The sequence below is a fragment of the Periplaneta americana genome, chromosome 3 (genome assembly GCF_040183065.1).
Source record: "Periplaneta americana isolate PAMFEO1 chromosome 3, P.americana_PAMFEO1_priV1, whole genome shotgun sequence".
Classification (NCBI taxonomy): Eukaryota; Metazoa; Arthropoda; class Insecta; order Blattodea; family Blattidae; genus Periplaneta; species Periplaneta americana.
The window spans coordinates 157,887,181-157,903,578 of record NC_091119.1 but is presented as its reverse complement, the minus strand read 5'-3'; the positions used below and the strand labels follow the sequence as shown (position 1 = coordinate 157,903,578).

The 16,398-nt window shown below is 36.1% G+C and overlaps 1 protein-coding gene across 1 annotated transcript; it reads right to left on the bottom strand.

The window, feature by feature from the left end:
• Positions 1-1,059: 1,059 nt before the first annotated feature.
• LOC138696767 (E3 ubiquitin-protein ligase RNF103-like) lies at positions 1,060-16,333 on the bottom strand. The gene is made up of 5 exons (XM_069822156.1): positions 15,672-16,333; positions 15,278-15,575; positions 15,067-15,178; positions 5,221-5,685; positions 1,060-2,664 (listed from the first exon to the last, which is right to left on the bottom strand). The coding sequence occupies exons 1-5, from the start codon at positions 15,904-15,906 to the stop codon at positions 1,399-1,401; spliced, it is 2,376 nt and encodes a 791-aa protein (XP_069678257.1). The 5' UTR covers positions 15,907-16,333; the 3' UTR covers positions 1,060-1,398.
• Between the last annotated feature and the right edge of the window lie 65 nt (positions 16,334-16,398).

The following is a 16,398-nucleotide window of genomic DNA, read 5'->3' as shown; positions in this document are numbered from 1 at the left end:
AGTATTTTTAAGGAAGATAGGCTGAGAGCATTAAAAAGAAGCACAAAATAATACAGAGATGTACAGTATGCAAACCTAAAGTACCGGTAAGAGAACTACGTTTTGACTATGAGATATTAAGTAGTGTAACAAACTGAATAAGTTTAATGTTTCGTGGTCATCAATATGAATTTTGTATAAACATAAAAATTCAGAGATGACAAGAGTTGATAATATACATAGATAAAATTTACTATTGTCTCTTCCATTCAGTAAGATGCAAATATCTATTGTAGTTCCAGCAATAAAAGTTGTCTCTTGCAATTATTACGTTCTAATGATCTTGTAACGAAAAGGAAAACCTATTGTGCAAATCTAGTCTTTCAGGTAAAGCTCCCGGAAAACCTATTCATTTTCATTAATTATTTCCAGCACAAAATTCTTTACTAAAAATAATAATATATGTAACATTTTTTTTTATGTCAGAATATTTACTGAAAGATTTATTGTTTATATACTGAATAAAAATAAACTTTGTATGGTTTTGAATTATCTGTTAAACATTTCCATACCTGTCATAATGTGAACCAGATTCATGTTTTGCGTCATAGAGCACACTTGCATGTTTATGATACTCAATTCTGTCAGTTCAGTACAATGTGTAATAGTGCGAGATATATTATTTAATCATCTTATATTGTCTGATAATAATTTCATGGTTATAACTTTTTTCTTTGCCTTCCAAAGCATTATAGTGATATTAGCATTGTTCATATTAATAATTTTCACGCATAATTATGTTACAATAAACAGTAAGCATAGAAAATGGAATTCAGCTGCCAATCTACCTTATTCAATAAAATGTTGAAACTCCGTTTTAAATCTTACTTATCAGAAGGATTACATAAGCATTTTTAATGAACAGTACCCTAGAGGTTGTTCAAAGTGAGAAATAAACACACACTGATAAATGGATGTGAAAAATAATAGCTTACATTTGTAGCAAGATGTAACAAAATAGTTCATAGGACGTGAATATAAGCTACTTCCAGAAGATCAGAAGATATCCCCTCTTTTCAATAAAGCAGTATTTATATTCGCTATATACAATGTAACAGGGTTTTTGCATACTTTTTACACATATTTTACAGTACTTCTACATATTAAAGTTGTGGCAAGTTCAAAAAGTAACTTTAAATAGCAGTGTTAGGTTGCTAAACAGAGCTATGAGCTCTTTTTTATACTTTGAACCGTTTTCAAATATGGCACAGTGGTGTATATCTCCCGAACTACTTAGTCTACAAACAAGTAGTTTCTTTTATACGACCTGTATACTGAACTCCTAAATAGCTGTGAGATGCAGCCCTGTGCAACCGTGTTAAAAACCAAGAAAGGCTAATGAAGGAACAGTATGGTACATTATTCTCTGTGTAGGTGAGAGAAACTGTGTTTAGATTTATAAGCTGGCCACCGACAAACAGGACAATGGTGATTGTCTCTACCGAGCCATACCATAATACAACACTGGTGATAGTTGTGACCACACGGCAAGCCACACAGGAGCGCTCCTCGTCGATATGTTTCAAGACAGACGGCGCATTCTGTTGTTGGAAGCATCCCAGCTGGTGGATAATTGATCTCATCTCCACTCTCCTCGGAATGTGACAGATTATCCTTCACGTGCCCAAAATCCCATTTGCTAGAAACTGAAGTATCAGAATCCGATGCTGTTACGTCACCAGGAAGCCTTCCATTATTAACACACAATGAACAAGGAGTCCTCATTTGAACATTACTGTCAGGTTGTCTGTTTCCACCTTCACAAGAGTGACATCTGTCTAACGCACTGCACACGTCTGCAGGAACATTAGTGCAACTTAAACCGGAAGAACAGCCGCTTTGTGTCAGCTTGACATTCCTCTGGTAATGCTTTGCGAAACAGCTGCCTCTCTTCTTTCGACTACAAGGGCTCGTTTCAAGATGGTTGTAGTTCTTCCTTTCAGAAGGACAACTGCAACAACGAACTGCACAGTCCTCACATGGAATTTCGTAAGGATCTTCTCCGTCCATCATTCTTTCGACAACTTTAGGTGAATCTTCAGTCTTGTTAAGATGATTTCCCTCAGTTTTTGAAGTCGGAGGTTCCCAGCCTCTAAATTTCCAAACAGGCAAATCCTTTATATATTCATTTGGGATAACAGGTTGCAACCACAAATTTGGAACAGCAAGACGTTCAATCAACATTTCAATTCCTTCTTCTAATTCCAATTCACTTGGGGGAAGAGGTCTAGTGAGAGTGGCCATTGGACGAAATAAGCAATTAATCCAGTAAGAATCCACAGGCAAGACTTCCCACCATGGATGATCTGATTCCCTCTCGGTTCCCATTTCATCAGTATAATGCCGTCGCAGAAGCCATGTTGCTACAAACCCATATGCAAAGAAGGTGCAAAATAGCAGGTAAGGATGTTGCGTTAAAATTTGCCAATCTGATCGTAGAAGAGCACCAAATTCTGTTAGGCTGACATACCGTACTAACACAAGTCCTTTGTCAGCTAGGTAACTCACAAACGAGAACCTGTATGTTGCTAGTATTAACAGCCACACTGAGAAAAGCCAGAAATTGTAACTCACAGCTGTCCAAAGGCACCGGGCAACATGCTTCCACCACAGTCGCACAGAAACCTGAAATGAAATGTACTAATGTTCACATGTAACATGGGCATTTCTCACTAAAAAAGTGTAACCTCCGTCAGATAGTTCTTTGACCTAATACAGTGGTCACCAATTGTTGGTCTACGAACCTTGGGGGGAAATGTAACCTATCCAGGGGGCTTATTATATGACATTATTCACAAGGAAACGATATTATTTTTTAATTTGAAATGTTTAATGATAGCTCTTAGGTGAAATAACATTATTTATCTTTTTGATATGCGCATTATAATTAGAGGTGACAGAGGAGAGAGAAAAAATTAAAGACAAGGAAAAAATAGGAAGAGATTGGATAATTGATGTCCTCGCACCAAGTAAAGAAGGAAAGAAGTAAGGAAGAAAAAGAAACAAAAGAACCAATTGGTGCAAGGCAGTATACTAACGAAATAAGCAGTACCTCCCAGTCTATAAATTTAAACACAAAATTAACACATGCATACATTAATTACTGTTACAATTCTAAATGTAGAACAAAAGAAGGAAAGAAAAGGACAAATTAATTAGGATTCGAACTTGGAACTTCATGTCTACTCACTAAGCTACTAAAATTTTCGCTGTGAATAACTTGGCAACCTTTGGGCATTGCATAATTTGGCTCTACAGAGAGACGCAGCAAAAAGTTACTACAGAGCATTTAGTTTCATTCAGTCTCGCGCCGTGGCATAGTGGTCTAAGGCATCCTGCCTAGGACTCACGTTACGGAATGCATGCTGGTTCGAGTCCTCATGGGGGAAGAAATTTTCTCATGAAATTTCGGCCAGTGTATGGGACCGGTGCCCACCCAGCATCGTAATGCACTTGGGGAGCTACGATAGGTAGCGAAATCCGGTTGCGAAAGCCAGCTATAACAGCTGGGGGGGTTATCGTGCTAACCACACGATACCTCCATTCTGATCGTCCATCTCTGCTTCGGCATGTGGGTGTGAGGCCAGCAGCCGGCTGGTCGGTCTAGGCCTTTCACGAGCTGAAGCACCATGGATTTATTTATTCAGTTTCATTCTCGAGTGGTAGGGATGGAGTGTGCGGACAGCAGGAAGCATAGAGAGTTGTTACGTAATGTTGCATTACTACACTTGGTATTGAACATTATTTGTGTTATTTGTGTTTGCTATCAGTATGGTGACGTATAGTATTGCACAACAGATATTTCTAGTTGAGACATATCTCCTAAAAAAAGAAATCGTATGACAGTACCGTTCGCTAGTTTCTATGTCAATTCCGTGATGCTGCAATGCCTTCAAGACAATACATAACCAAGTTATTCAGAAAATGACGAGAAATAGAATCTGTTTTAAACAAAAAGAGAGAACCACAGAAGAGGATATTAACAGAGGAGATGTTTGCAGATATTCAAGTAAGAATTGAAACCAGCCCAAGGAAATCTTCACGCCGATTGGCGCAGGAGTGAGGTATTTCACAAAGATCGGCATTATGGGGACTGAAAATGCTACACTTCCATTCTTACAAAGTGTCAGTGGTTCTTCAGTTAACACAACGGAATCCAGCTGCCTGCATAAATTTCTGTTGAAGGATTTTTTATTTTTTATTTTACTTCGTTATTTAACGACGCTGTAACAACTACGAAAGTTATTTAGCATCGATGGGATTGGTGATAGCGAGATGATATTTGGCGAGATCAGGCCAAGGATTCGCCATAGATTACCTGACATTTGGCTTATGGTTGGGGAAAACCTCAGAAAAAACCCCACCAGGTAATTAGCCCAAGCGGGAATCGAACCCGCGCCCGAATGCAACTCCGGATCGGCAGGCAAGCACCTTACCCACTGAGTTATGCCGGTGGCACTTTCAGTGGATGCTGCAATCCGTCCATGATGGTACTGTCGATCCTTCTCTTTTAATTAAGACAGACAAAGCTTATATCCATTTAAGTGGGTATGTGAATTCTCAGAATTCAAGGTACTGGGACACTAACAATCCTCATGTAGTGCATGAAACTCCTCTTCATGATCAGAAAGTCGATGTTTGGTGTGGCATTACTGCAAACAGAATCAATGACCCTATTTTTGTATGATACCATTAACTCGGAACGATATGTGCCCTGGTGAATTAAATCAGACGAGCGATATCTGAAATTTCAGAGGCAGAGATACAACGAGTGTTTCGGAATTTTTTAACACAATGCAACATTTGTATCGAGAATGCTGGACATCATTTTCAACAGCTGCTTTGACGAAAGGTAAGATCTACATCAGTTGTCAATTTCATTCATTCATTCGGTAACTCTTCACTAATAATTCAGGCCTACCATAATGAAACTGAACACCCGCCCACACTGCTACACTTACCAGTGAGCTGAGCAATGAATTGCGGGCAATCTGTACCCTGACGTTCCCTGCATAGTGCGGTAACTTTTTGCTGCCTCTCTCTGTACTATGCTTCGTTAACTTCAATTCCAAACAGCATAATCAGAACTGATGATCCTAAACGCATATCCTCTCTCTTTGTAAGAAATAAAACAAGTGAACAAAGGTGATTATGAATAACAAAACGTTAGGTTCTACTTACCTGGAACATCTGTAAGCTAACAAGCATGTTGACAAGCACCAAACTGCAGAGAAATACGTCATTCATCTCTGGTTGTACAGCCCGAAGGAATAAATTCATTGATCCAAAATTAAAATGTTCAAATCTCCGCCGACCATAAATAATCTTCTGTTCTGGTGTTATGATTATGTACGTGGGAATCCGATGATCAAGTACTTTAAGCTTCTTCTGTACAGATTCGGCATCTTCCTTTTTAACAGAAAACATTCCAAACTTGATGCGACCTGTAAACTTAATGCTGAGAGCAGCTAAGAATAGAGGTGGATGTAACAAGTGTGTTAACAGCAGAACTTTGACATCCCGACTGCTCTTCTCTGAGGCTGACGTGGCATTATCTTCCTGGAGCCAATCCTTACTCAGCTCATCGATGTCATGGATATGTTTAACATGGACTGACAGCTGATCTCGTACCCACTCCACAATTGGCTGAAAAAGAAATAACTCAATTTCAATCAATTAAAATTAAACGATTTATTTCGTACAATGGAAAAAACATGTTGAATACTTCTCTTGTGTCATACAGTACATAGTAAGTTTTAGAGCTTTTTTTTAACAAGTGAGTGGTTATGAGATTTCAGGCTTTGCAAGAGATGAGTTGTGAATAATATTTTGGAGTTTCAACCACGTGTTGAAATTTGATTCCTTCAACATTTTGAAATGGCTTTCAAGCCCTAATCTCTGAGTTGCAGATCCTTAACGGTTGCCTACTCTGCTGAATCCATAATGTTTAGTAACTCTTTCAGGTTTTGCATGAATTACTTACTTACTCACAAATGGCTTTTAAGGAACCCGTAGGTTCACTGCCGCCCTCACATAAGCTTGGCATCGGTCCCTATCCTGTGCAAGATTAATCCGGTCTCTATCATCATATCCCACCTCCCTCAAATCCATTTTAATATTATCCTCCCATCTACGTCTCGGCCTCCCCAAAGGTCTTTTTCCCTCCAGTCTCCCGACTAACAATCTATATGCATTCCTGGATTCGCCCATACGTGCTACATGCCCTGCCCATCGCAAACGTCTGGATTTAATGTTCCAAATTATGTCAGGTGAAGAATACAATGTGTGCAGTTCTGCGTTGTGTAACTTTCTCCATTCTCCTGTAACTTCATCCCTCTTAGCCCCAAATATTTTCCTAAGCACCTTATTCTCAAACACCCTTAACCTATGTTCCTCTCTCAGAGTGAGAGTCCAAGTTTCACAACCATACAGAACAACCGGTAATATAACTGTTTTATAAATTCTAACTTTCAGATTTTTTGACAGCAGACTAGATAATAAAAGCTTCTCAACCGAATAATAACAGGCATTTCCCATATTTATTCTGAGTTTAATTTCCTCCCAAGTGTCATTTATATTTGTTACTGTTGCTCCAAGATATTTGAATTTTTCCACCTCTTCAAAGGATAAATCTCCAATTTTTATAGTTCCATTTCGTACAAAATTCAGGTCACGAGACATAATCATATACTTTGCCTTTTTGGGCTTTACTCCCAAACCTATCGCTTTACTTGCTTCAAGTAAAATTTCCGTGTTTTCCCTAATTGTTTGTGGATTTTCTCCTAACATATTCACGTCATCCGCATGGACAATGAGCTGATGTAACCCGTTCAATTCCAAACCCTGTCTGTTATCCTGAACTTTCCTAATGGCATATTCTAGAGCAAAGTTAAAAAGTAAAGGTGATAATTGCATGATTTAACCCTGAGAAATTCTATTATTTACATAAAAACCTAATCTCAACACACAGTTGAAAAAGTCAAAATATTCTTCACAAGCAAGCAAGTTTTATTCCATAATTACAATAATTGTAACTTGTGCACGCACATACATACACAAAACACAGACACAAGAAAGTAGCTTAATCTTTCAAGTGCAAGGATTACTTCAAGTCATGGCAACCTACTACTTTCAATAACAGTCCTTCAATTGCACAAAATTTAAACAAACATGTACAGTAAGGGTCTAATTTTCTCTTCCTAATGGAGCAACAAGATGGAGTTGTGAAAATGTGTAGGATTGAAGCTGAGCAAATAGCACATGTTTGGAATTGGCTTCTCCAAACAAAACATCAATTACTTTAACAATAATCTGAGCATCTTCTGAAGAGATGATTTGGTCCAAGTTGGAATCTGTTCAAGAACAGCAAGAAGAGAGAGTTGTCGAAGAGACCAAGAGTAGAAAAAGTAGGGAATGACAAGAAAGAAATTAGCATTTAATTCAATTAACTGAAAGACAGATAGCCTACGAAACACACACACACACACAAACATACATGGTCCAGGGAAAAACCTGTTAAGTCCAAAACTTTCTGTTTTGGATGTCATGTAATACCTCAGGTAGTACAGATTTCTGTGATTTAATTGTACAGATTAAAAACCTGATTAAGCCAGATATATTTGAAGAATGATAACTCAGAGACAATAGAATTTAATGGACCTTGAAACTTTTAACTTGTTCTCCTGTAACAACATTGAAGTGTGACTTAACAGGTTTTTCCCCTGGACCCTTCTAGTCAAAAGAAACGGATCTATGAACCAACAATCCCGTTCTATAAAGATAAATATAGCCTGTCCCACACTGATGTAATAGGTCTGATGGTGGGAGCACGAGGTATCATACCCTCCTTCTTTGCCAACAAATGTAAAAACCTGAGGCTAACACACAGCATTGTGAAGGAAATAGCCATTAGTGCCCTCAAAGGATCGGTTCAGATATTGAGAAATCATTTGTATGGCCATGATAATGGAAATTTCAAGTTATCTTAACCGATGGCTGTTGATTGGTTTAGATCTCAATGCCAACAAATCCGTACTATTATTTTTCTCGCAGTATATGGCATTCAAATCATTCTAACCTATCTGATGATATTTTTTCCCCTCCCTTTCTTAACTGTAAATGAGCACAAATGCTACTTAGGTGTAAATTTTTCTGACGTTTTGTATATTTGATTCCCTAACCATTTCAAATGTAAATCATTTTACCTTTTATGTGTGTTTCCAAATTATATGTAATACGCTTTGTCAAATCTGGCAACCTTTTCGTAAGGGAAGCTAAATTTATTATTATTAATATCCCCTTTATTTTTTGTTGCCAATTTAATATTTTGTTTAAATTTAACAGTATGTTGTGTTTATCATTTTGTAAATGTTACTTTATCTTCGGCCATGTAGAGGAATCATCATGCTGGAGGCCATTTGTCGACAATGCTAGGCCCAAGTCCCCGAAGGGTTCAGTCTGACATCATCTGTTTCATTTATAAAATAAAATTCTAATGAAAATGAGTACAATTTTGAAGGAAAGAAATAGGTTTATGGCTCATCTGTTTTAGGCCTTATTCTGGCATTTGTCTTTGTGCCACGGAACACGAAGGGCAGAATGAGTTGTCATATTAGTGACAAACTAATTAGCTCATTTAGTGGCTCTATATTGATTTGTTTGTGCATGTGTGAGTGTATGTGTGCGTGCATATACTGTATTATCTAATCTGATGTCATATTCAGACTTTGTATAGGCCTATTGGTTTCTGACAAATATTATTATTATTATTATTATTATTATTATTATTATTATTATTATTATTATTATTATTATTATTTCTCAACAGCACCAACATTAAAAACGGTTCACTTTTTACCAGACACATACATATGTAAAGCCGGCTATCTCACAATTTAGATCTTAATTTTAAAAAATAAATGAAACAAAACTAAAAGACGCTATTTTAGCACACTGTAAAAACATTAATATGGGAGCAAAATTCAAATCACCAATGTCTTTTGACATATGACCCAATTGTATTTTAAAAACAAGATAAGAATAAAGTCCATGTTTACAATGAAGCAAAGGTCGATGTACAAATGTGTTATTTATATAACAAAAATTCAGGAAATGAGTCAGTGAAGGATAACGACTTCTGCTGGTAAAAGTCAGAATGAATACTGCACATTAATAATGTCAATTAGGATAATCAAGGAACAATTACATTGCTTTCTACTTCTCAGAGCCTATTTTCACGTTGCATGCGGTACCGGTACAGAGTGAAATGAAAAATATGTAATGGTGGAGTAAAAGAGTACATATTCCATCGATGTTTCATTGCTTCTCATTGTGTAAGAGACTACGTAAATAAAATATATGGCAGAATGCATTTAAGGGCTTCTGGTACTGTTTACACAAATACGATCTTTATGCATGTATGTATGTATGTATGTATTAACACTACAACTGCATATACACCCAATGGCAGTGATATATTATAAAATACAATAATAACATTACAATAATTATATTAATAAAATTTACAATAATTACAGCAATAAAAAATAAAATAAACGTAAATTTAAAATAAACATAAAATATACCAATTCATAACTCAGTGAGCGCAACAGTATTACATAAATAACCTACCCATTCTTTCAGATTATGGAGTCATCATTTTACGTGATTTAGACATTTCATCATGCGACTATTTATGATGCTGTGTTGAATTTTTAAAATTTTCACAACAATCTTAAAAGTGTGAACAAACTGATTAGTCGAAGACAATGAATTATAATAGTTAAGTGAACTCTAAAGGTACACACCTCAAAAAGTTTTATCAAAACTGGCCCAATGATTCTGAAGTTATGAGAAACGGACAGTGATTTTATAATGCTAATTTTCTTTATAAAAGAAATATTAATGTTGTGTAATAATGTTCTTTCGTTAGTTATTTAACAACACCGTATCAACTACTATATTACTGTGCTCCAACCACGAGAAAGTCTTTGCGAAATGAAACGGAGCGGGGTAATGGTGCGAATGAATGTTGATGTCATAAGATGTCATAAGGTCACACACGTGGGTACTTGTATCTCTATTGGCTCGCTCTCACAGCACAAACAATAACATTGTTACACACTTATTTATACTACCCTAGTTACAAAATTAGATCACTGTTAATCTCCTGGTCTTTTAATCCCGCCATATAGGAAATAACATACACAGGAGAGCGCATGGCTTTTAAACTGACGTTATAACGATAATATTATCTATCTACTTCGCTCCAATAGATGACGCAATAGTAAGCACATTCCTTTCATGGTTGAGCTCCTGGTTGGAGAACAGTACTTAACATTGCTAGAATTGGTGATAGCGAGATGGTATTTGGCGAGATAGGCCGAGAATTCGCCATACAATTACCTGACATTGGTCTTACAGTTGGGGAAAACTTCAAAAAAAGCTCAATCAGGTAATCGGTTCAAGTGAATATCGAACCCACACTCAATGTTGAATCAGGTAATTATGTATACCTTTGTTTCTTAACAAGCCATTCTTTCCAGTTAAGACAGCAATCTTGAAGGACTGAACTTAGAATCTCCTAGAGCCATGAATATTACCCACTCCGAATCTGGCAAAACACTCATGTCTCAGAAAAACAAACATGTCACAATACTTTTTCGGTGTAACAGAATCGCAAAACAAACATTACCTATATAGCTACAGTGTATTTTATGTGATGTTCTGCCACTGCCAGACCCTGTTCAACCAATAACATTAAAGGTACAATTAACACACTGTATATTTGGTTGGTTCTTCAATACGAGTTCAAATTCTGTGACTATAAGTTTACTACTGTTGTTTCTTAACTCAGTATACATCAATTTACATCAGCTCAATAAAATCTGCTTCTTCCAGCTTTCTATTTCCAGGAGTTGAAGAGTCAAATGAACCTTTAGTCAAATTCAGGCAATAGAAAAATTATGTTAGGGGCTGGCTTCCTGTTTGCAGTTCCTGCATGTCAGGAAAGTTTTCATTGCATTGATATTTTTCATAGAACTTATGTGGCTCGTTTTTAATCTGGTTAGTGTAGTTTAATATTGTCTCGTTAGTGGAAGTAATGTAGCATCTCCAGGATTGTGACTCACATACTTTTCATGAATTCAAATTCCCCTTGGGCTGGTTTGAGTTTCTTCCAAGGTCTCCCCAACTGCAAGACATTCATGACATATTCTCAGATTTATCCCACCAATTCAGACGACATTAGGTAACTTCGTCGCAACTGATATAAAGCCATTAAATAAATTATTTTAAAAAATTATAAAAGTTTAAAAGTTTTAGTGGTTTATAACGAGATTCTCATATTTCCTATAAGAAAAATACATAAAAGAAAGTCCAGAATATAAGGCAATTCTGAATCTTTCCATCTTTCTAAACAACAGTGTATTACAGTCACTGAAATGGCGTGACAGTACAGAGCAACTTTCAATAATCTTCATAAATAAATTAAATATTCCTGAATTTTTAATTATTTATGAAGGGAAGTAAATATAGTTACTCACAGCATATTTGAAGGATTTCAAGTCAGATGTGACTATCCCACAATATCACAAGAATTATGCTTCTTATTTTAATCACATCTTATCTTAATCTACCTTGTGGTATGCATGAATAACTGTTTCTGTAACTACTAAAGGCTGCAATTGTGATATTAAGTTTAACAGCATAAACATTTAACCAATCACAGTTAAACTTTGAATATCTGAATGATGATGATGGTGAATTGTTGGGATGTCACAAGGGAACCGGAATACCTAGAGAAAACCCTTTGTTGCCTGGATCACAAGCTTGCCCAACACATGTTATAAATCTAGGGTAGAGTGAAATTTAAATCACATCCCTAAGTCCAGCACTTTATCACTGAGCTACCATGGCACTTACTCTACAATGTTTGTCTATTTTCAAATACAGCTATAATTAAGTAAATAATCAATTTCTCTGACAAAAACGTTTTTAAGATAAGTATCATTCCACTTATTACATGAGCCCATATAAGGAACAAAATCATGAATAAACTCTGAAGAGATTTTGAGTAAATAACTATTTTGTATTTCCTTTTCAAATAAAAACTCGTTAATATTTTCTATTAGTAGTTATTAATTTTCCTGTGCATCATTTCTGTAATGTTTTCACTCGGCTTAGTTAATACTTGTACATCTCAACTTTTTCGTGGCATATGTAATATTTAATTCTTGTCTAGTACCGCAGTTCAGGAAACTGTGTGCGTGCGTGTGTAAGGAAAAGGAATAAAAGAAAAATTAAAAATCATTGGTTGTCTATGAGATAATGTCCGTAAATGCGGGACATTTGGTGTCCCACATTGGTGTCCCATGTGGGACAAGTTTTTCAGACCTCAAATACAGGACACCTGGCAACACTACTGGGCTGGAAGATGATACTGACTTTGTCAGTAAGAGAGATGCTGAAAACGTGAATTTTCGTGAAAATCCCATAATATATTTTTACAAACATTACAATACTGTTTCTAAGCTGCCACGGTGCTCTGGGGACTAGAATGCTGAATTTATAAACCTGTGGACCCGGGTTTGATCCCCAATTTATAATTTGTGTTGGGCAAGTCCATGGTCCAGGTAACAAAGGAATTTTCTCTGGGAGTTCCGGTTTCCCTATGGCATCCCAACAAATCATCATCATCATCATCATCATCATCATCATCTCATCACAGGTTTAGCATGGCCCCACCTGCCATGATGCACCCTGGGCAATGACTCTGTCGATAAATTGGTCTATACAATTGGCTTAATAAGTTACAGGTGAATGATGAAAAGTCAAGTACCTGCCATTAGTAAAAAAAGAGTAATTATCCAATTTTCTTCTGTGCCAAATTGAACGTTGGATCAGTGACAAGTTAGGTTTGGTTTGTTCAGTTTTTGGTTCGCTTTGCATATTATACGTTTTTTGGTAGGCATATCAAAACACCAAAAAAATATATATAGCATATTATATTCAGTCATTCATAATTTTCAGCCCAAGAGTAGGTCTTTCACTGCAAACCCAGCATTCTCAGTCTTTCCTATTTTCTGCCTTCCTCTGTCTCCGCATATGATCCATATATATTAATGTCATCTATCAACTGATATCTTCTTCTGTCCAGAACTCTTCTCCCGTTCACCATTCCTTCCAGTGCAATAGCTTATATATACATACATTTTTCATAGTTTATACCTAGGCCTATGTAAAACGAGGAAATAAAACAAACTGCTGTGGTAACAAGTTATTCCATTTCCTAACGAGAAATTTCCTACATTTAAATATGATAAGATAATAACATGAGGAAGTAATAATAAGTAAAAATGCGGAAGACAATTCTGTGGAAGGAAAAAAAAAAGACAACAATTGAAATGGTTCTGTCGTGTGTTGGAAATGAGTGAGGACAGGCATGTACATAAAAATAGTACACACATACATCACGAAATTAAGCACGAAGAAGATAACAAGGAAAATACCTAAACCAGTAAATTTGGAGATTGGGCACAGATCTGCAGTCAGCAATATAGCAAGTGTATACCACAAACAAAACAGCTGAAAGTCATAATATGAGCTAGGCATATGTGACAATTGTAATTGCAAAAAAAGGTTGTCATGCTTCGCAGGGGCTAACAGAGACTCTTTTATATTTCCTACTTTTGGAAGTAGTTTAGATAGTGCACAATAAGCACATACAATTAGCAAAGAAAAAATCTATTTCTGGAAATTATAAGTCATTTTGTTGAAGAGTTATTGCTAAAAATGACATGGTAATATTAAAGTTAGCTAAAATTTAGTAACTGAAAGAAAAAACAATTAACAATCGCTAACATAAAAATACTTCTACCTTAACCAAGATTAATGATAAAATAGTTATATGAAAGCATGAGTTTTAATCATTGCACAAAATTAATTTGAGCACCTGGTGAAAATGTACCTTTGTAACAAAGTGAGGTTATAGTACGGTATATGGAATCCAAGTAAGCTTAGTTAAGATTTTGAATTTATTTCTAATAATTGAAGATTTCAATAAAATGTTAATCAACTTTCAGACCTGCAAATATATATATTATAAACTATGTACACATAAAGCATTCACTAAGCTTTACAGTACGAAAGAATTAAAATAATTTAATAATTTAAGTTACTGTATTAAAAAGCTATACTACATTAAACGTTATATTGTTACTTTAAATATAAAATTAACTGCTTCTACATGACAAATAATTATGTAATATACAGGGTGCGTCAGAAAGAACGGATGGATTTCACATGGCAAGAAAATTGTAAAGATTCATCAAATCAAAAATTTATTGTTATCAACATATTCACCAATACATGCAGTTTATTTATGGAAAACAACATTATCCATATGATGTCCTTGGCTTTCAATACAGGCATCGAGGCGTTTTCTGATGTTCGCCATCACTTTCACAGTCATAGCTGGTGCAATTGCCACGATTTCTTCACGAATCGCTGTCTTCAGTTCGTCCAGTGTATGTGGTCGATGTTTGCAAACTTACGCCTTCAAATGGTCCCAAAGAAAGAAGTCGCAGGACGCGAGATCTTACCGTAGCCTCGGACAATCTCAGTGCAATAGAATTTCGTCCAGGTGATTTCTTCTTTAATGTTGAACCTGTGATACGAAATGAAGCCACCCACCGCAAAATTGTATTCCGAGTTGGAATCCTAGCGTGACATCCGATGTCGAAATGAGTCCTGAGTGGCGATCACAGACTCTTCATTTTTCAAAAATGTCTCTACGATGAAAGCACGTTGTATACCAGACCAACACCATGTTCTCAACTGAAACTGCATTCTATGGCTGACCCAACAGTCGTGGTCCCCCTCACTATATCTCTCTCCTCGTTGCGTATCGATAGTTTGAAATCCATCCGTTCTTTCTGACGCACGCTTTATAATAAAGGCTGAAACGATACATGTCAGGAAGAAAAAATGTTACGAATTTACTATGGTTCCAAAGAAAATCGGGCTTACCTGAGGTCGTGTGGATGTGAAAGTTTTAAGTACAACCCTATCTTTGGCTCTAGTTCCTTTAGGTAAAGCCAACAACAAAAGTGGGTAATGCCAGCCTTTGCTGCTACAAAGTCTGTAACAGAACAAGAAAAGTCCCGTCTTTAGCAACGAATTATACAGAACAATTTGTGTAAATGAAAATAAGATTACAGTAATTAGGCCTATATTTTACCGTCTATCAAGCTTGCAATCAAATACACCAGTTCGAATGGCAAAAGGTGCAACTTGACTGCATACAATACGCCAATTATAATCATCAAGTAATGGTTCTTCATGTGGTCCACCGGCTGGTACAACCTGAACTAACCACACACTATCCTTCGTATCTTCCACTTCCTCGTAGAAATGAGGTCCACCTGTAAAACGAGATGAAGGTGGTGGCGATGGAAGGCGTTCCCTTGCAGATTTTTCTGCTTCTGTCCCACTACGTACATGGCCCAGTTCTTCAACTTCGCCTTGAACCACTACAGCTGAAAGGCATACATAAGTAAACATGAACAAAATATCAAATGCATATACTATAGACAACATGACGTATGCATACATTAAAATGTGTGTATACATACCTGAAGCTTCAACCAACTGTGCCAACTCTTTCTTTTCAACATAACCTGCATAGCTTACACCTCTATTTTCCAGAAGGTGTTTTAATTGTCGAACACTGAGTAATAGTGGATCTACAATCTGAGTTGAAGATATTCCATGCTGATACCACAATACCAGATCCAAAATTCGGGATATTAAAAACACCAACACAAAGTATATCACCAATAAAATAACTTGGATCCACATTGAGCGCATTTTTAGTTATTTATAACAAACTGAAGTTCTGAGTAGAAAATACAGTATACATTACTCTTACAGAAAAACCGAATGTAAATTTGTGTCACTGCAATAATTAAACGTTAAAATAACATCTAATAATCTAAAAACTACTTTACTGTAAATTTTAACAGACTTGAAATACCAAATGTAACTTATAGCGATCTGATGATATCGGTTGTCTTCCGCGATCTGTTATTATTATTGTAGTTCACTTTCACTCATTACACATATGATCGGCCGAACCTGACCTTTTTTTATCATATAATTCAGTAATATCACGTGTTTCAAGATTGTGTATGATTACAAATTTTGCTAAATGCCTTTATGTCACTTGATTTTTTTTCGTGAGACAATAAATCAAATTTCCAGAATTATTAATTTTCTGTGTAACGCCCCTATCAATTTATACATTCCAATGTTGCCAACAGTATTGCCATTCTTTTCATTTATTCTGACAGCTTGCTTCAA